Source organism: Panicum virgatum, chromosome 9K (assembly GCF_016808335.1).
Source record: "Panicum virgatum strain AP13 chromosome 9K, P.virgatum_v5, whole genome shotgun sequence".
Taxonomy (NCBI): Eukaryota; Viridiplantae; Streptophyta; class Magnoliopsida; order Poales; family Poaceae; genus Panicum; species Panicum virgatum.
The window spans coordinates 6024249-6045187 of NC_053144.1; the positions used below are offsets into that span (position 1 = coordinate 6024249).

Genomic DNA, 20939 nt, shown 5'->3' on the forward strand with positions numbered 1-20939 from the left:
AAGCGTTCCCAGTATCTTTAAAATTTAAACCTTCTCGACAGGGCATATGGTCATGGCATCTTACGAGTATGATTCAGTGATGTGCCATGCCAATTGCCAACTGACCAGCTCAGCTTCATAGCCAAGCTCTGTGGTCCGTTGTTTTTTTAAATAACTTTTTTAGATTACACAATACAACTCAAATACTCACAACGCACGCACACTCATACGCTTATGAAGATTGAAGTCCGTATCCGGTGCCTTCTCTCACAAAAAAAAGGCCCAGTGCTTCGCAAGTTTAGGCCCATCAGCCCATCACAAGTGCAAACAAGCCCACTTAGCATTCCCCGGCGCCCATACTTCTTAGCTCGACCATGTCCACGCGAGCCCAATTACCCCCACTGCTCTGCTCGTCGTCTCTCACCAATCTCGGGCGCCTCGGCCTCGCCGCTGCACAGACGCCGGAGACGACGACGGCGGCGACGAGATGACGGTGTTCCACTTCCTCAACTGCGCCTTCCTCACCTTCGGCCCCCATGTCGTCTACTACTCCGCCACCCCCCTGTAAATCCCTTCCCCACTTCCTCGCTCTCCTTCTCTATCTGACCGTCGCTGTGAGATCCGTTTCCTAAACACGCGAGATCTGCGTGTGTTGAGTGATCCGGGCGCTTTGCCCCGTGATCTGCACCGAGGAGCACGAACGCATGGTGGCGCGCGTTGTCGCTGTGATTGGGCTTGTCTGATGTGGTTTTAGTCGGTGCAATTGCAGTGAATTTTGCTCAGCTGGGTTGGGTTGACATGAGAGTAGTTCCGTGTGTGCTGGGTTCCGTGTGTGCTGGCGAACTTATTAGACTCGTTGGGATTCACCGAGTCACGAGTGGATTGTGGTGTTCGAATCGAAGCTTTGTTAGCTGGTCATTTTTACTACCTGTACCTGTCAAGTAAGATAATTTCATGCCTACAATTTTTTTTCTGGGTTGGGAGGGGAATATGATCGAGTGGAAGACTCCGGTGAGCTACATGTTAGCAATATGAATTATGTTACTGGCTGTATGGAATGAATATGAATATTGTGATTGTGAAGAACTTAATGCTATGGGGAAGTAAATACTAACTGGATCTATATTTCATTGCTCATCTAATGTGACAGTCACATCCAGTTCAGCTAATCCCGCTTATTCTTCAACTGTCACCCACTTGAGCATGGGAGCATCTACCCATGATCAATGGAACATTTAAATAAGTTAGATGAATTCTTCGCAAGTTTCATCTGAATTTATACCCTAGTTGGCCTAGTTTATCTGAACATAGATGCAAACAGCGTTCTGTATGCATAGGTTCCTTGGACTACACTTTCTTATCCATTCATTTGTTGCAGGTCAGAGTATGATACAATCGGCACTTCTGTAAAAGCGGCTGCTGTTTATCTTGGAACTGCACTTGTAAAGGTCAGCAAACAGTCCAGGATTCTTATGTCTTGTGAAATTTAAAATGACAAAGGGGTTACATCTAGTACACAATCATAATTAGGTGCAATCATGGGAAAACATATCTCTTTATCTGGGCACCAAATAACATGAAGCATTCTAGAAGGAAATAAAAACTAGATGTGGGTTATGGAGTTGCTCTAGAACCTTCAACACTTTCAACAAAATAAATATGTTAGATGGAACATAGCTACGAAAAAAATAAGTTTACTGTGGACACTGGATGGTAATACCAACCCATTTTTCCTTTAGCTTATCTTTGTGATGTATTCACATTTTAATTACTCTTAAGTCTTAATACAGAGTGGCAAAACTTGAAATTTCGTACGTATGTTATATATTTGAGGGGTTTTACCTAGTTTTTTTTTATATTTCTTTTGGTGTTAGTTTGATCTATGAACCAATTTTTTGTCATTAGTTCACCTAGTCGTGCTTTGAAATATCAAATATATCTCCCAATTAGAAAATTGGAGTGTACCATGATTCTTAAGCCAAATTATTTACCATTCATGGATCTGTTACCCATTTGATTTTTCCTAGTTGAATGTTTTATATCTTGTTCTTTTGGCCTCTTGGTATCTACTTTTCTGATTAATATTTTCTCTGGCACTCTTTTCATTAGTTTTCCTTGGTAATAAGTTTAACACAATTCTGCAACATATATCCTTTTGGCTTTTGGAGACAAGCTGTTGCCTTGAGGGTTAACATGATGCATAACAGGCATTTTTTTTCCTGTGACTGCTTTTGAAGAAGTCGTTGAGTATTTCTCAAGTTCAATTCTATGTAGTTTATTCTGTGTGGAATAAACTGGTTTTGCTCCCTGTTATACAGTTTTCTTTGTACTGTTATTCCATAGAGAAAAGCGGGCAAGTTTAAACTTTTAATGTTCTGGTGTTTCCGAGTTAAATTGCTTGAAGTTTTTGTTCTTAACTTGCAGTGGGTGATTGCTATCCTATTCTATTTCTATGCGGACTATCATAAGTGATTTTAGGTAGTTAATTGGTTGCTAACGTTGCTGTATCCTATTGGCAGCTTGTTTGCTTAGCAACATTGCTCAAAGTACCTGAGAATGATAGCTTTGATCCCTATCAGGTATATTTGCTGCACTTCCTTGGCACACAAAATATACTTTGATACCATGTTCTTCGTGTCCTCTAATATATCCTGTTATTTCGTTTTGCAGGAGCTAATGAAAGTTTTTATCGGGTTCATAGATGTAGCTGGTCTATATTTTGCTTTAACACAATTGACTCACAGAAACATCTCTCAGAATCATAAGTTCCAGGCTGTTGGTCTTGGTAAGTACAGAGTTCTCGCTGAAATTTGAATTGTATCAAATTGTCAATTTGTGTCCACGGGGACATTTATTCTTTCATCTAGTTTTTGCATCTCCATTCTGTGCCTTTCCTATTTTCCCTTGCATACTATGTGCTAAAAAATATCTGCTTATCCTTTTGTACATGTGCTATCTTGAGTTGTGCTGAAGTTAGTTTTCCATGAGATGGCCTTGGTTTGGATACAAAGCTCATTTAGACATATTGGCTGTTGACAGTGGTTACCAAAAATTTTACATCATCTCCTTTTGTTTGGTGTTCTGCGTAACTGTGGAAAAATGCGAGGTTCTAACCTTTTCCTAGTGACGATAACTTTGCTGTCACTTATCATCGATGTTTTGGGTTTTCAGGTTGGGCTTTTGCTGATTCAGTTCTGCACCGACTGGCACCTCTCTGGATTGGGGCAAGAGGGCTTGAATTTACATGGGAGTACATATTTCAAGGAATCGAAGCAAATGCTAATCTTGTATGCGAGATTCCTTGTTTTGAAGTGACCTACTTCCTAGTGCCTCATGATGTTGATTTAACATAGTTTTTTTACTACACTGCTGATTTGTGTTTTCCTACAGGTGATGACCCTCTCCCTTGCTGCATTAGGATCATTGATGTGGCTTAGGAAGAACAAGCCTAGGACATTGGTTCCAATAATTTATGCTTGTGCTTTGCTCTTGGCAACAATGCCATCTATCACCAGGTAAAGCACCCCTATCATGCTCCACTTTATTTATGCTCTTATTTTCCCTTTTTTCTGAAATAAAATTCTTCATTATGAGAAATAATGAAATTTAGTTGTGTATGTTTACCTTTGCTGTTATCTATATATGTAGATTATTCTAGCGTGATTTGTGTTAGCTTGAGATTAGAAGATTATCTGAGCTCTTAACCCCTTGAACACCATGCTTTACACCTGATCAATGAGATATCATTCTTATATATTCCTTTCCCAGATTTTTCCTTAATCCTCCGCACTTCATAATTTAGAACTTAGAAGTCTTGATTTTCTTGTCCTTTTCTCTTACTGAGTTCACCAAAAGGTGTCTGAATTAGTATCCAACCAAAAGCTGTCACGAACGCACGAGGGAAGGGAGTTCGTAGGAGGCACTCGGCGTAGATTGTATTCAAAGGAAGTAGCTGGACGAGGGCCTGGACCTCGCCGGCGCGCGGGAGCTATGGCTGAAGCTCACAGCGCGACGAGAAGTCAGGCACCAAATCCAATCTAAGATGCAACCCAGCTTATCTCCAACTAATGCAGGTCAAGGCTTATATAACGCCAAGCCTGATAACAACTTGTGTAACATACTAGACTCAAAACAAATCTAAATAACCTACGACTCGGACTCCTGGCGTATCTTGTTGCGGCGTGTATACTGGAGTCCGACCATGACAAAAGCTGTGTTTTGAGTTTTCTGTTGAACTACGATATATGAGTGTACAGCTGTAGATTTAGCCGAAAGGGGTGTGTGTGCGCGCGCGCGCGTCTGGGGTGGGGGGGGGGGGGGGGGTTACGTTTTATACTCATCAGTGATTGAAAGATATGATTCTTTACTCCTCACCTTTTAGTCGGATTGCTTATTTGCTTTGCTGGGACTTGCACATTCTGTGCTTTCTTAGTGTTTTGCTTATTGTTCACTGGACTAAACATGCCCACAAATGTTGCAGTTACTTGAGAAGATCATTGGAGTGGCAGACACCGAAGGTGGTTGGCTTTGAGCTATTCTCCTCACTTGTGATGGCTTTCATCAGCTGGCAGCTGTTCTCAGCTTGTCAGAGACCAACATGATGAGTCAACGATAGCACTGCCCAATTTTACCTATGATGATTCGACGCTCTTGAAGATGCCTCCTGAGTCCTGACATACGTCAGAAGAATTAGGATGATCCTTTGAGTTGAGCCCTTCGGATACAACTTTTTCTTGGTCTTCGATTATAGAACATTTTACTTAGAATCATCTGTTGTGAGCTGTAGAGCAGAAACCCATGCCTCAAATGAGTGATTCTGTAACAGATGCTCTTCTAGGCATTTGAGCTGAAACATTTTTTTAATCCTGCTGTGCATTTCAAGTCCTCTGTTTAGTCGCACCTTCTAGCATATAGATCATATAATTCAGATATCTCATCAGAATGCAAAGAGTAAAAACTTTGGTTGCCTCTCTCCCTCCTGCTACAAATTTGTACACGATTTCATTTGCAAGACGTGGATGTTTTTGCATTCTGATCTCAGAGAGTCGCAAAAACACCTGAAGATCCATTGCAGACCTCGACTCCAGAAGACCAGAAACATGTTTGCACGGTATTCATCAATTGTCATGGATACATACCGAAGTAAATTCAACCAAAAGCATACGTCACGTTTTATATATCACGGCTTATATGAGGCAAGAGGCGACAGCCGGAGTGGCTGCAATCAGGGCGGGGCGGGCATCCACCCCTACTCGGCCTCCTCGACGGCGGCCTCCACCCGGAGCAGCACGAACCCGACGGCGACGCCGACGAGCACGAGGCCGTTCATGATGGCGGCGATCCTGAAGATCTCCGCGGCGGCGTTCATCTGCGCCCCGAACGCGCTGCCGCGCCGCGCCTTGCCGGCGGGGCTGAGCGACGCCACGATCTTGGCGAAGGAGTAGTCGGCGGTCTTGCGCAGCCCGAGCATGGTGACCTTGTTGAGCCCCTTGAGGCCGCTGTAGGCGTTCATGCCCTCCACGTAGGTGACGCCGCCGGACCTCTTCCTGGCCGCCGGGGCCGCCAGCGACGGGATCGTTGCCACGGCGAACGACGCCATTCCTGCGCTCGGTGGGCTAGAGCCTGCGCCTCGACGGCAACGGAGAAGAAGGTGAGGATCGCGATGCTGCAGAGGATGAGAAGAATGCGGCATGAACGAACGACGCTTACCGTGAGCAAGAAGAGTGTGGCGACGGGGCGGCTATGGTGGTGGATAGCTTGAGCTGGCGGGCGGTCGGGAGCGTGAGGGAGCCCGCTTTTGTACGGGATCAGGGGAGGATAAGGCGGGGCGGGGAACGGACGGTTGCCAAGGGGGAGTTTATCCTTGGTGGTGACATGGAGGAGGTCCATTTGGTGGCCAGAGGGGTCCTGATTAGCCAGGGATGGTCCACATGCCTATGTTTTCATCTTCCATTTCCCGGAGGCGTCCGTGGGATGCACACGCCACACAGCGTACGTTGCGGCTGTCGTTCACTGGCGGTTTTGCACATTGTACAGTTCTTCTAGGACGAAGTTGCTACAGAGTAATTCAGGTATGGAGGGAGTAGTTCAGAGCGTTCTCTAATCCTCGGCTCTAAATGGATCGTGCGTGTAAACCTTTACTGTTTACTTACATGGTAATTGGAAGAGAATTTGGCAATTTGCATAACATTTGTACGCGAGTTAGCTGTACGACGTACTGCACTGCGTGACCAAGCTCTCGACATCCCTCTCCGCGTCACCTTTTTCCTCTTGTCCGTCCTGTCAACAGTCAAGCGGATTTTACAGTCTTGTTCTTCTTTTTTTTGAGGGGGTCGGCGGGACTCCAATTTTCCGGCTCAGGTTTCCTCTTAAAAAAAGGTCCAGCCTAGTATTTTTTTTTTGACAGAGTCCAGCCTAGTATTGCCTACCGCGAATAGAAAGAATGCTAGCCCAACAATCCACCGATCCGCAACGGGCAACGGGCCTAGCCAACTGACATGTCATGAAGCCCAATAAAGAGGCCCACAGGCTGCCACCAACACAACCGAGAGCAAACGTTCATTCTTATAACAAATTTTGTACTTATCGACCAAATATTGTACTAGTAGTCATTTTTATAACAACATTGCTTTGCTATGATAGGTGGATGCGTCTTCAATCTGGACATCAGGTCAGACAAAAGAAGGTATGACCTTTGATGATGTAAAGGACCTTAAGTCGGATCAAACGTTGTGGACCTTGTGCAGTCGGTGGTGTAGCTACTTCAACGTGGCACGTATCGGTGTGGAGAAGGGCTGCCGAATCAACATATTTAAGGAGAAAGTTCGTTTGATCTATGAACTCAAAGGTGCTGATGATCCAAATAATTTGATAGTAAACCATCTCTGTGATGTTTCCGTACATGAGCTCTGTCCCCCAAAGTTTGTTCGTCGCCGTGATTAGCGAGGATCTCCATGAACTCTGCAGAGCGGCCCTGCAAGTCGGAACTCCACGCACGATAACCTCCAGCCGATCTGCCCTGCAAGGTAGGAACGTGCCTCTTCCTCTAGGATGCAGGCGTGGGGGCAACTGAGGAAACAGCACCGGTTTTCCCCGGTGGTCGCGATATAGCACTGATTTTTCGTGGATTCACATGACAGCACCGGTTTCATTAGAAGTACTATAAAACAACACCGGTTTCATCAAAAGTAGTATCAAATTGCCCCTAAACACCTAAACCCTAAACCTTAAACCCTAACCCTAAACCCTAAATTCTAAATCCTAACCCTAAACCCTAAAACCCTAATCCAAAATCATAAACACTAAAACGCTAAACTCATAAACCTCAAAAATCCTAAACCCTAACCCAAAATCCTAAATACTAAAATGCTAAACTCATAAACCTCAAAAATCCTAAACCGCAAAACCTAAATCCAAAATATTAAACCCTAATCGAAAATACTAAATCCTAAACCGGTGCTATTTCGTGAAATAGATGTGTAACCGGTGCTGTTATACGAATATGCAGTTTTACCAATGCTATTTCACGAGCACCGCACGAAACAGGTGTTGTTTTATCAATTTTCTCTGCAGGCGTGCCCTATATTTGCAACTTACTTCAAAAAAAAATTCTGCTGACTGTGGCTGGTGGTTGGTGCTGGTTTGTTGTGAGAGAAAATTACTGCTGGCTGGCTGGTGGCTGGTGCTGGTTTGGTGGGAGAAAAATACTATTAGTTGGCTGGAGAAGCAGCCAGCAGAACGGAGTTGGCCTGAGCTGCATGTGTGGTGTTAGCCGGCCTGAGCTTCACCTGAGCTGTAAGTTAAAGTTGGCATCTGTTGCATTTAGGGGTGGTAATGGGTCATGGCCCTAATGGCCTCTTCACAGCCCAATAAAGCCCTTAAAATTTTTAATTCAAAAATACATATGTTTAGAGTCCGATCTTTTTAGGACCCGATCCTTAAATTTTCTAGTTCAAAATGTTGGACCCTTTACCACCCCTAGTTGCATTACACTGCTCTTACCTCCGTGCATCAGACTCCACATTGTTTTCATGCCTGCAGCTGGCTGTGCGCGCGCGAGATCCGGCCCACACACCTCTGCCAAATCGGGTCTCGCCCCCCGACCGTTGCGCCGCCCACCGTGGGGTCAGGCGCTTCGTTCTCTCTCTCAGGCAGATGGGCACAACACGCCAGCACGCTCCAGCGATGAACCGACGGAGGCGCGCAGGATTTGCAAAGGGCACAGGACCATGTACGAGTACGAGTGCGAGTCGTCCACACTCCCCCACGACGGAGCGTCGCAAACGGCTTCGGCGTCGCCTCCCCGGCCAATCGCTTCCCTCCCCTCCGCGGGGGTGGGGCCCGGCGGCTCCTGACAGCGTATTTATGAGCGCCGGCGGCAAGCCGCGGAACGGACGCGCGGGTGGACCTGGCGGCGCCATGAGTACGATCTCCGCTGGGGGTGGGGTGACCGGGATATTTGGATCGGCGTATACGATACCATCATGACCACGTAGCCGCAAGCACTCGGTGACACGGGTGCTTTTTACGAAAGGACTCGAGGAGATTGGACGGTGGCCGGTGGCCGGTGGCGAGCGATCGAGACTGCCATCGGAATCGGATGGAACAGTGGTTATCGGCATGATGGTCTTCCACTAGAATCTGGGCCTTTCCCATTGTATTCTTACTGTGTGTGTTCGTCTTCTTTGTGACGAGACGAGCAGTTTTTTTTCTGAAAAAAAAATCCTGACACGAACACGACGTTAGGTGCGCACCATCTCCAGGTGTTGCGATCCAGGCCCTGTCTGCGTGAGCAGCTGAGTCGCCCGTTTGACTAGGATTGCGGGGTGCGTGTCGAACAAACGCTGTGGCTTTCTGAGGTTTGACTTTTTTTTCGAAAGAGGACATTTCTGTTATGGAAAACGAAGTCAAAATTCTGGACGAAGTTGGACCTGCAGCCAATGCTCGAGTCACTCCACACAAGTGTACGTAGCGCAAGAGACAATTTGACACTGTCACGCATTCACTAGTAGGCCCGAACGATCGTCGACTGCTTTGTTGGACAGGCAAAAGAAACTCCTGTTACGGTTAGTAGTACCCCGCTGCCTGAAGATCTCAACCGGCCTGCACCAGGGTTACGTTGACTGGAAAAGTAGGTGCTCGTGCCAAGAAACTCCCTCCCTGTTTTCGTACTAGTACCACACACATGGCCACGTGCGCTCGCAAGTACATGGTCACATGATCAAATCCCCACATCTTCCTCTTGCTGGAGAGTTGGAGCAACAATGCATTCGCGCGTGCTACAGCGTCTGGATCTTTGCTGGAAGGAAGGGGATGGGAGGATGCTGCTGCTCCTGCCGCCTGCCAGAGTGCCGTCGCGCTCTCCCCGGCCGTCGCTCTCGCGAAATCGCGAGCCGCCGCCCCTCCACCACCGTCCGCGCCCCTGATTGCTCTCAGGGGAAAAAGGCGCGGCGGCCCAAAAGCGGCTCGCTTTTCCGCTGCCGGGTGCGCGCGCGATTTCCACCGGGGGGGGGGGGGGGGGGCAGCGTCGTGTTGGCACCAACCAACCGGCACCGGTTGACGGGCACCAGCGCGACGGGACGGGATGGGCGGACGTCGGAGTCGCCGAACGGAATCAGTGCGCGCGCGAAAGCCGGCCGGGGCGGCCCGGCTTTGGTTGGTTGGTGACCGCGCGACCGTGCCGGCGTTGGGCTGCTAGTGATTCTGGACACAGGAGAGCCTGTGCCACAGGGCACGCATGCTAAAATCTTTGACTTGATTTCCACATGAGGAAGCGACTGTAGATTTTGAAGAACACAGGGTAACAATGAATGTCTGAATCGTATAATGAAGGCAACCGGATAGTTTTGGGTACAATAGGCACTATGGCATGCCTTGCATTTTCTTATGGTTTGCGTGCAGGCGATTCTGAATATTCAGCACAGCAGGGCAACTCGAAAGGACAGCCACGCCACCTGCTGCCTCATAACTAATCCAACTCTACTCCCGCAAGGCAACAACAGCGCTTCGAGATTAAGCAAAAGGACAACTCCAGCAGATAGAACAATTAACTTTTCAGATACAGCACCGCGAAATGCACCAAGAAACTACCAGCTCAACAACCCTGTCGTCGATAAGCTTTACAAGCGATCGCCACAATACAAAATTAGCAACTAACAGCAGCGCCAAGCAAAAAAGGTCAGCATATGTTAGGAAGCAGGCAACTTCAGTCACAGCAGAATTCGCTTTTTTTTTAACCAATTGTCACATGATTAACAGGCAACTTTGCTGCTTAGTGCCGGGAGTAAAGCTAAAAGAGGCAAAAGAATACCGTCTGGAATGAAAGCTCAAAGAAAACAGCAGCTAGCAGACCATTATTCTCAATGCCATCAGAAACCGGCACGATTGAAATTACCATGTACTTAAATGGGTGAATTCATGACAACAGCACAGCAGACACTAGCATAATGGGACAGTAGAGAATTCAGCAGCAAAACTAAAACGGGTGGGAATCACCTGTCATCATGCTATCCATGTTGCAAGAATCATACAAGCGAGAAAGTGTACTTCATGGCCAATGGAGCCAATTTACAAACAAGTACATGGAAAGGATGCTCCTCAAAATAATTAGATGGTACATATAGATCTCCAACAAAATCTACAAACGAAAAAAGTCACAGGCCTAGAAAAGGCGGAAAAAGAAGAATGAAGAAATATATCAGCCAAACCACCAAGTATTGACCCTTGATGTCAAGCGGAGATATTTGGTTGCAAAAGCAATACGCAGAAGCACCTGACATCCCTTCTTCTATCCTCCTCTCAATTACACTCTCGCCTCCTTCCCTCTATATTTATGAAGTAGCTGCAATAGCCATAAACTGGAATCCTCTAATACTACCTTTCTGCATCCTCAGGAATAGATGATAGCCTCTCTTGCTCAAGAAATGATGAGTCCAGAAATTTTGCAACAAATGCCCATAACCTGTAGACATCCTCAAAATTTGTAAGGAACCCAAGAGAAGCAGTGACCACTTCAGTCCCAATAATAGCATTTTTGCTATGTTTCTTTTCACGGCGACCGTTTGCTGCTGGTGAGGAACAGCTAAGCCCCACATCAACCGCACTATGTTTCTGGTTGTCCGTGAGGCGTATATGACTTAGAAACCCAACACCCAATGAGAGGCCTTCTTTTTCTGCTAGTTTCTGTACAATTTCGGGATTGATCAGTGAGGTTCCAGTGTTGCAGTCCTTTATGTTGAATGCAACTGCTGCTCCTCGATCATATTTGATCTTCGGACCATATATATAGACAAGGGGTACCCCCTCACCACCCCCTGAATCAGGTAACCGGAGCTGCAATAGTGAGGTCACCAACCAATTGATCAGGTATCGCAACCTAAGTGTGGTCTTACTAAGTCCAAGCATGTTCACATGATCAAGATGCTTGCAGATAATTTCAGGTTCTTTCCTGCCATCCTGAGGTTCATCATAGTCACTGTATGCATCGTCGTCGTCGTCATCTGCCATTGCATACCCAGATGTTTCTCCAGCATCCGAATTACGGTAAAGCCTACTATCATCCGTAGTGAATGATACCTTACGCCCCATACTTGAGACTCGTTCCGATTCTTCTACTCCAAAGAATCTTCCACCATTGAATCTGCCATTGTGTACTTCCCTCCTTCCCAGCAGCCGGAAGTCACCTTCAGTTTCCCTTCTGATTGCACTCTCTTTAGTTTCTGCCTGACTTTCTGAGCAAATCTCCGAAGTGGAGCCGTTCTCACGGGCTCTACAACTCCCAAAAACGGAGGTTGCACTGCCTTCAGCGGGGCCATTGGCGCAAGAAAACTTTACGAACCTCTTGTTTCCTTTAGCATCCTTATCTTCTTCAATCTCACTAACAGGAATGTCATTCTTTATGTTATTATGTGAATGATCTTCATCTGGAACCACCTTCACAGGCCGTGACTCTTGTGATACTGACCTAAGAGCTGCATCGAATGACATAACATGGTTTTCATGAAAAGGGCTCTTTGCCAGTTTTGATGGCACCTTTGGCGAGGCCTTCTTCACATTCTTCCTACCAGAAAACCAGGACGCTGGCAATGGAGATCCCAATTTCCCCTTGCTTGAATGCTCTGAATGGTCTGAACCAAGTGGACTCTGGCCCAAATCAACCCAGAAGGAGTTCTCAGATGACTCATCCTCACTGAACACAGGGCTCTTCATCACCTCCCCAACAGAAACACTCTCACTCTCTTCATATATTGTGCTGGCACCATCCCTATCTGAACTGTCCTGGTCCATTTCACTCTCAATCACCTCCCTCACTTGAGCTGATGAATAAGCGCCCGAGAATGCAGGCAACTGGGATGCATGGTGACTGTTCGACGCTGACCCCTCCTCAATTGGAATGATAGTATCATCCTCCAGCCCATCCAGGACACCATCAAGCCCATCAACTGAATCACTAAGGTACTGCGGAAAGACCGGCACAATCCGCACCATTCCTGCGCCTGTCCCGCCACTCGGGCTCTGCAGGCACGCCATTACCGACTTCTTGATCAGTAAGCAGCCAAAACCTGTTGGATCAGCCCCAAAAACCCTATAAAATGACGTGATGATGAAGTCTGGCCGGAACAGCGATAGCCCCAGCGAGTCCATGTCCTTAGGCCCCAGAGCCCCAGCATCGAGCAGGACATGCCAGTGATTCTGCTGAGCCAATGCCATCCACTGATAAGAGTATTTTGCCCCCGTGACCCTTGATTGCACAGGGAACACGAACAGGCCGGTGGCGGAGTCCTTGCGCCGCCGCTTCTTGGTGGAGATCAGCTTCCGGAGCTCGGTGGTGCAGATCTTGAGCGTGGGCCACTTGAACCAGGCGGAGTATGCCTTGGCTCCCTTGTCGCGCGCGGCCTGCGCCATCCAATTCACTGACTGAGACTCATGGTCGAACATGGTGAGCAGCCGCTTGTTGGTGCCAAAGGGGTAGCACTCCGCGAGCAGCCGGAACGCCGAGCCACGGCTAACCGTGAAGACGAGGCAGTACTCGGACTCGGGGATGTTGAGGTAATCCATGATGCGGGTCCTGATGTCGTGCTCGGAGGTGCCCTTCTCGGCGGCGCCGTAGAGCGCATGGTTGCTCAGGTTGGCGGTGATCTCCGAGAGAGTGAACGCCGCCGATGAGTCGGCAGGGTTGCAGCTCTGGAGGTAGGAGAAGAGACCGAAGCCGCAGTAGTCGAGGCATACCTTGTCCAGGTGAGGGTACTCGTCGGCGCGGAGGCGGTCCACGTCCGCGGCGGATGCGTACTTGGGGTACATGGCGAGGAACGTGGCAAGAGCCTCCTCCAGCACCGGGAGCGCGTCCGGCGACTGGAACGCGCGCTCCGCGGCCACCGCCGTCGCGCGCAGGAACTCCCGCTGCGCGTGGAGCCTGGCGAGCGACCGCGACCGCCCCACCGACCCCTCCTCCGCACCGTCCCCTCCATCGAAGAGCGACTCGTCGCGGGACTTGGCGAGGCACCCGTCCTCCGAGGCCTCCTCCAGCGCCTCCCGGAGCTTGCTCTCCTGCAGGCGCCGCCCGCCGCCGGACCCCGCGCCGGCCCCGCCCGGCGGCGGCCGCGGCGGGCGGTTCTTCTTGTCCAGGAGCAGCGCGGCGCAGTGGGACAGCGGCTTCCACAGCGACAGATGCATGGCCGCCCGCCCACAAAGCCGAGACCTTTCTTCCTCCCTCCCTCCCTCCTACACCATCCGAATCCCCGCCGCCGGCGTCCCCCCGCGAATTCTCGGGATCAAATCAACCCGCGACCGAATTCGACGCGGAGCAGGGTTCCCCCTAGGGCTTGGGGGATCAACGGAGACGGACGATCGGGCCGGGGGCCCTCGCCGCTGCGGAATCTGGATCAAGGAACGGAGCAGAGCAAGGGGGGCGACGGAGGAGTGAGGGAGGAAGGAAGAAGGCGGAGGCGGAGGCGGAGGGGAGTAAATTGGAGCACACCAACTCGCCTGCACGGAATTAAAAGCAGGAGGGGCCCAACCCAGCATTTAATGGCGACTCCACATATTTTTGCTGTATTTTGCCCGTCTGTAAATTTCCATATCATTTACGGACTAGAATTAGTGTACAGATATCCCAGATTTGCCTTCCGCTGGAAAGAAAATCTGTACTGCGCGTCTGGATCCAAGCGATCTTCGAAGATAAGGGCGCGTTTAGTTCCCAAAAATTTTCACCTCCCCTTTAAACACATGTATGAAGCACTAAATATAATTAAATAACAAAACTAATTACACAATTTGGATGTACATGACGAGACGAATCTTTTAAGCTTAATTAGTGTATGATTAGCTATAAGTGCTACAGTAACCAACATGTGCTAATGATGCGGTCAAAGGCATCAAAAGATTCGTCTCTCGGTTTCCAAGTGAGTTCTGAAATTAGTTTTTTAATTAGTGTCCGAAAAATCATCCCGACATCTGGTCAAAGGGATGATGTGATGACCAAAATTTTTTGGTTTTGCAACTAAACGCGCCCTAAATGAGGCTGGATGTAGTTGCTGGTGAGCTCATTAATTTACTGCTACCACCACGGTCTACAGTTTGCAGGTACCCTGCTGGTCCTGCCGTCCAGGTGATCCTGTATTTGTCTTTGTTTCACATGGACCATGGCATTTTCTATCATTTTCTCAAGCAAAAAAAGAGGGTCAAATGCATTTGATTTTCCATGTTTCTCACATAGATGTTTACTCTTGGGGTTGAATGTTCCCTTATATGCTGAAAGGTTTGGTTTGGGGGAGTGGAAATGGGAGGGATCGTGTTCATTGACTTTGTCCAAAGATATTCTCCTTGGGGTGGTTGATTTCACTACAACCCTCGAGAATTACTGAATTTCCATTTGTTTGGTCAATTTGCCACGGATATTAGAAAAAGTCCACATCAGCAAAAGCTTCTTCCCCGGTGCATCTTACATGGGACCCGGCCTGATTATGATGGTTCTATAGGAACTGCATGTCCTAATCCCCACATGTTTATTTTCAAACCTAATGATACCCTGATTTCTTTTCTTCCACGGTACCGTACAACCTATGGATGGCCATGCCATACATGTTTGCAAGTGGGATGTGTTTGCCACCGTTTGTCCCAGGAATTCTTCTTAATGCAAAAATTAGCACACTAACCAAGCCAAAATATTTCTTGCATTCAGCAGAAAAATCTTGGGATGCTAACTAAAAAAAAATCCAATAATGCAGTAGTACAACAGAAGCTTATTACCAGCCACAACCCACAAACTAGTAAACACGATCGCCACTGCCAACTGGCCAGAAGGTGAAAGGAAGGAGCAGGTTTCCCCGCTGACTTGCGGAGGCTTCGATCTCGGAGGCGAAGGACGCGTCGTTCCCACTTCCCACAACCCAACCGGTCCAGCAGATCTGATCGTGCCCGTCTCGGGCTCGGGGTGCCGTTACCGTACATACATCCAGGGCACATACGAACAAATACGATCTCCGTTTCCCTGCCTGAATTGTTCAGATGAGGCCGTTTCCCCGGTCGATGCCATACGAAATCGGGCCGTGGACCGAAGCAGCCAAGCGGCCGGCTGGCCTCGCGTAAGCACGATTAGTTTTGTGCAGATGGTTTATTTTCAACCGGTCCGATGTCAACCTGAATCCCCGGCTGCAAGCCAACGCCGTGCCGCCGTCAGCCGTTAATAAACAAGAACAGAACAGGGGGTGATCGTGATCGATGACCTTGCTGGAGTGGAGCACTACCTTTTCATGGAACTGTGTGGTGTGGCGGCCCTTGGTTCCCTCTGCGGCCATGGAGGGCTTGCAGCTCGCGTGCTGTGCAGCATGATCGATCCTCCATGTTCAGACAATCAGACATCACCTGCGTGAATTCAGCTTCAGAGAAAGAAACGCAAACCTGTTAAATCCGATGATTTCAGTCCCGTTTGATGCGAGATGCAGAGGGAAACTCAGCTAGGAAACTCCTTGACCTGCTCGTCAGTCGTCACCTTTACCTGCTCGTCCACGAATCTCGTCGAGATCGGGGCAATGTTTTAATACGCACGGCGTCAACGTTGGTGACCATGGCGGCTCCATCTCCATATACTATTAGATTACTCGGTCGATGTTGATGCATCAGGGGGTCATCCTCGGGCTTCGAAGGCGTAGCGGTTTGCCGGTTTGTCAACAGTTTAGACAGACATGTGGGCCATGCATGCCATCGAGCCGGCAAAGTTTTAGGCCTCCCCGCCCCTCCGATATGATGTCCAGGACCAGGATCATCATGCCTCTTTTGATTGAAACATGCATGTACTATTTGGGCCACTGTGGAACCCCTTCTGATTACGTCCGATGCACTTCATTAATCGGCTATCTTTCCCCATGTAGTTATTTATTTAGTTTCAGTGAGCTTTCGAAATGTGAGAAAATGTTTATGGATGAATTATCTGTAGTTTTTTTTACTTTTACCCTTTTGGATACTGCCTCAAGGATTGTTGATTATTTAGGTAGCTTTTATAGGAAATTTCTTATGCCAATATTAGCATTTGTAGGAAAAATCCTTATGCCAATATTTTTTAAGCATTCTACGGCACACTATGATATACTTACTGATAGGCATGATGATAAACAATTTCTGTGTTTTTTAATCCCATATATCTTGATTCTATTGTTTTTTATTTGAGATGGCTAGAATAGCAAAATAATACTACTTCTTTTTGCCTATATACAACAGATGCTGTGTCAAATTGACTGCCGGAAAGAAATATATATATATATATATATATATATATATATGCATACTACTACAAGACATTTGTGAGTGGTCTGATTTCATTAAACCCAATCATAGCGCGATGACTCGGTTGATGCACAAGATAGCAACATTATTGGACGGCCAAAGGCCACCAATCTGACCATATCGTTAAAAAACCAAAGGATTACCGACTAATATAAGATAAACAAAGGCAGAGGACAAATCGAACTAACTTAGGTCAATGCCCATGGATGGCAATCTGTGACACCCCGGCTCAGGGCTTAATAGGATTAATAGGATACTCATATCAACAAGTTGCAACTTTTTTTCTGGAAGCCGGTCTCCAAAGAACTGGTGTTGTTCTGTGAGGACAGTCTATGTCCTAGAAAGCAACCAGATGTAAGCGGGCCCGGCCTCGGGGAGGCGGGACGTTACACAATCTCTCCCTTTTTTTTTCCTTCTCCATGTGGAGCATCCATGATACTAGTTTAAAGGCTGGCATGAGCATAGGACACACAGAGCCTTCTTTTCTAGAAGATGGGGTTTAGACTGCTTCCTCTTGATAGCACAGGCTCAGAGCTCAATTATAGATGTTGTTCAGTCTATTCATCAGAATTCAAGGCAGGGACTTTTCTGCAGGGAAGCTTTGACAGTTGATGAAGAGATTAGGAAGAAGAATCATTTGAGTTTCCATCTCTCTCTCTCTCTCTCTCTCTCTCTCTCTCTCTCTCTCTCTCTCTCTCTCTCAGTGGCAAAGCGTTGGAGAAAAAGGAGGAAGGGTCAAAAGCCAAATCTATCTCACTACTGCCCCATGCCATAATGCTGTTTTCCTCTTGAAGCCCCTTTGCCACAGCTCAAAGAAAGCTTTTTTCGCCAAAGGCCAAAGCATGTACACCTAACAATAGCTTTTCAAGCCTTTTGATATACAGCCAGGACCAGCTCCAAATGGAGATAAGATTGTACTAGTATCCATACAGGTACTGAGGTACAGCTGCAATTGCGTAGCTTTGTAAAATAGTTGCAGGAATATTGCCACTTCTATGATTTACCTATCCATTATTCCACTATGGTGGATGGTAGCTTGGACCTGCCAGCCTTCTCTGGTTCCAATTGGAGTAGCAGGTCAGGCTATCTTGTCTTTAGGCAAAGCTATTGTGGTGAAGCCACAATAACTATTTCTTTCACTTGTGGTGAAACCCACATCATTAATAACTATTTCTTTCACTTGTGGTGAAGCCACATCATCATTTTATTTCAACCATTGGATATGAATGAAAGCTCATATCTTGGCCTTCCACAACCCACTAAGATTTCTTACTTTTTACTTAGTTTTATATTGCCATATGAACAATTTTTTTTGACAGAATTAGCAATAAAATGTTAAAAAAATAATGTAAGTGCTGACATCCCTCATGTATTTTTGTCACACCCATTCCTAACATCCTATTATACTACAGTAATACAGATTAGATCACGATGGTGGAGAATCCATAACCAATTCAAAATATCTACATTGGTTTAATGAAACATAGGTATTAATAAAACTATTAAACAAAATATATTCTTTCCGATTATCAACATTTCACACAATTGCGTTGCTCACACTTAATTTTTTAAAAAAAATCCAGAAACTTCAGTTATCCAAGAGAGTCAATACAAAGTCCAATATCTTGTTTCACAAAATGATGCGGATATTTTCATTTTCTCCCGGAATAAAATTTATGTATCTTTATCATAACTATTATGGTTCCTCTTTTTACTGGTTTATGCAACTAGAACTTCTTATATGTACATCGACTTTCATATTTAAGCATTTCTTATATATAAACATGCAATATATCTGCAATGTTAAAATTGGCTGCAACTTCATAACTCTATTTTTTCAACATACTCAACTTCAACTTTTTTTGCCCTGAAATCCCGCAGCAACACACGGGGTATTTAACTAGTTCACTAAAAAAGTGGGCGCAAATGATGTCTTCCACCACACTCCGGCCGCTGGTGCCAGCGGCGGCGTCGGTGCGCGCGGTGCGGAACTACGACTCGATCCCGAAGCGGGAGACCTTCAGCTCCAGCCGCAGCATCCTCGACGAGTTCCTCAGGCAGGAGAAGCCCCTCGTCCAGCGCATGGACCAGATCACAGGTACGATGCTCCGCTGATGGAGTACTCTCGCCTCGTTTGCTCCATGGTCTATTTTTGTGAATTTTTTTTATGCGTGGGATGCGGCATCCTGCCGATGTTTTTTTTTGTTTATTTTGTTTCTGATTTTGTTCTCTTCTTTAGTAAACTGAACTTTTGGATGGTTATGTTGTTGTTTTAGCCTAAAATTAGGTAGGTTCGTGATCTATCTTCTGTTATAGTAGTACAAACATTTTTTTACTGGTATTTTTGTAAATCTGTATGGCTAGATAGCTGACATGTAATACTGAATCACAAATTTCTTACTGGTTATAATGTGGTGGTAACTTTTCATCAAATAAAGAATGTGATGGTAACAAGCACAAGTAGAAAAAAATGTTCTGCTGTCCATTATCCAGAGGCACATAGCATTTCTAGAGAACTCAGTATTCATTATATTTTTATGTAAGGCAATGATCTCTAAATTATTTAGTGGGACATGCTTATCACACACACACATGTTGTAAAGTGGAGTTAACGTTGCTAGGTCTGTAAATAGGCATACTCTTCTGTCTTTCGTGAGATGCATAATCTGAATCCTGATGTCCAACTGTGAGATTAGAGGCATATATCAAATTAGGCGGATATATTGCTGTTGGAGAAAGTTAGATGAAGGTTGACTGAACTAACAAACATTTTCAGTTAGCCTTTTTTTCTAACTTGTTTGGATCAGGTAGGAATAGGATCTCAATTGAGTTAGTTTGTGCCTTCTATAACTGGTCAAGTAAGTTGTTTGCAACTACTTAACAGTGCTTCTTCTTGTTCGGGTACAGATTATTGCACGACCATAGAAGGTGATGAATGTTGCAGCTGTTGGGATTCATACTTTGAACTGAATAAACTTGAGGTTTGTGTTGATTGATCCATAGTCAACTGATATCTGTAATCCACTAATCCAGCATGTTACCTTGACTCATCTAACTCTCCTTCTGTTCAACAGCAAGAGCTACCCAAAGAGGAAATTGCAAGGATGGTGAAGGATTCAGAGGGAGATGTGAAATACCTGATCGATAGCATCCATCACCGTTCAAATCTACGGAAAAAGATGGCTGAGAAAGCTCATCATACTGTCTCATCAAGCTCCCAGGGGCAAACGGCGAAGCCAAGGCCTTTCCCTGTGCCTGACGGGTTGCCGAAAACACAGGAAGAGCTTGCCGAAGAAGAGGAAGCCCTGATGCCAGAGTCTCCTTACACAAGGTTACTGAGAAGGATGGGGAGATACCCTGATTGGCACACCCCGCGCCCTGATCATGAGACCGACTGAATCAAGTCCATTCACCACAATCCAAATATCCATTTTCGAAATTTTGTGGCATGATAATCTGAAGCTGTATGTGGCCTGTGGTGAGATTATTAGTGCTGCTCTTGCACATATGCAGATTTGGTTAATAGGTTCTTCCCTGCTTTTGCAATCTGAACTGTATAACGGTGTCTGCTTTGTGCTGTACAGCTCTTACGTCCAGCATAGCTTTTATTCCACTCTGTATTCCCCTTCGAGGTTCTGTGTATTGATGCATCTATGTATATGTATGTCTACTTCGTATAGCCTGGAATAAAGTATCTGGTACCCAGAGTTTCTGGACATGTTGGCTCTTGTTGCGGCACCTCAGGTTGGGTGTTTGATCTCTACTATCTTGTAGTCGCGGACTCCTTTTGTTGTTTGCACTTTGGTTATCTGAACTTTCACGGTTGAACCTCTTGTTTGCGATGTTGTAATTTCATTACTAGAAGTATGAAATTCGGGCTTGCCCCACGGTGAAAAAAGGGTCAAGTTTCAATAACGGCATTTTTAGCTGTTGTTCTGATGGCATTTCTGCTGACCTCTCATGAGTCATGACTGCCATTTCTCACTAGTTCCATTTGTTGCAAAATGGGTCCAAAATCTGTGTTCATCTTCCTATCCTACTCGCCGATTGCCTATTTGCCTCGGCCGCGGGACAGCGAAACGCCACCGGCCGGCCTCGGCCGCAGGCCGCACCAATGACCAATGTCCGTTGGCGGGCGGTTGCCGTCTTGGAGCGGCTGCGCTTCCGGCGTCCCAACTCCC

The 20939-nt window shown here is 46.6% G+C and overlaps 4 protein-coding genes across 4 annotated transcripts; 2 read left to right on the forward strand and 2 right to left on the reverse strand.

The window, feature by feature from the left end:
* The first annotated feature begins 353 nt into the window (after window positions 1–353).
* Window positions 354–4947, forward strand: LOC120649649 (transmembrane protein 147-like). The gene is made up of 7 exons (XM_039926500.1): window positions 354–543; window positions 1358–1427; window positions 2499–2558; window positions 2650–2764; window positions 3151–3266; window positions 3370–3494; window positions 4460–4947. The coding sequence occupies exons 1-7, from the start codon at window positions 467–469 to the stop codon at window positions 4578–4580; spliced, it is 684 nt and encodes a 227-aa protein (XP_039782434.1). The 5' UTR covers window positions 354–466; the 3' UTR covers window positions 4581–4947.
* Window positions 4948–4958: 11 nt separating this feature from the next.
* LOC120649650 lies at window positions 4959–5848 on the reverse strand. The gene is made up of 2 exons (XM_039926501.1): window positions 5689–5848; window positions 4959–5601 (listed from the first exon to the last, which is right to left on the reverse strand). Exon 2 carries the CDS (start codon window positions 5576–5578, stop codon window positions 5228–5230), a length of 351 nt encoding a protein of 116 aa, XP_039782435.1. The 5' UTR covers window positions 5579–5601; window positions 5689–5848; the 3' UTR covers window positions 4959–5227.
* Window positions 5849–10440: 4592 nt separating this feature from the next.
* Window positions 10441–13956, reverse strand: LOC120649651. Its single transcript, XM_039926502.1, has one exon. It carries the CDS (start codon window positions 13648–13650, stop codon window positions 10852–10854), a length of 2799 nt encoding a protein of 932 aa, XP_039782436.1. The 5' UTR covers window positions 13651–13956; the 3' UTR covers window positions 10441–10851.
* Window positions 13957–18668: 4712 nt separating this feature from the next.
* Window positions 18669–20476, forward strand: LOC120649655 (CCG-binding protein 1-like). Its single transcript, XM_039926512.1, has 3 exons — window positions 18669–18856; window positions 19666–19739; window positions 19833–20476. Exons 1-3 carry the CDS (start codon window positions 18685–18687, stop codon window positions 20154–20156), a joined length of 570 nt encoding a protein of 189 aa, XP_039782446.1. The 5' UTR covers window positions 18669–18684; the 3' UTR covers window positions 20157–20476.
* The last annotated feature ends 463 nt before the right edge of the window (window positions 20477–20939 follow it).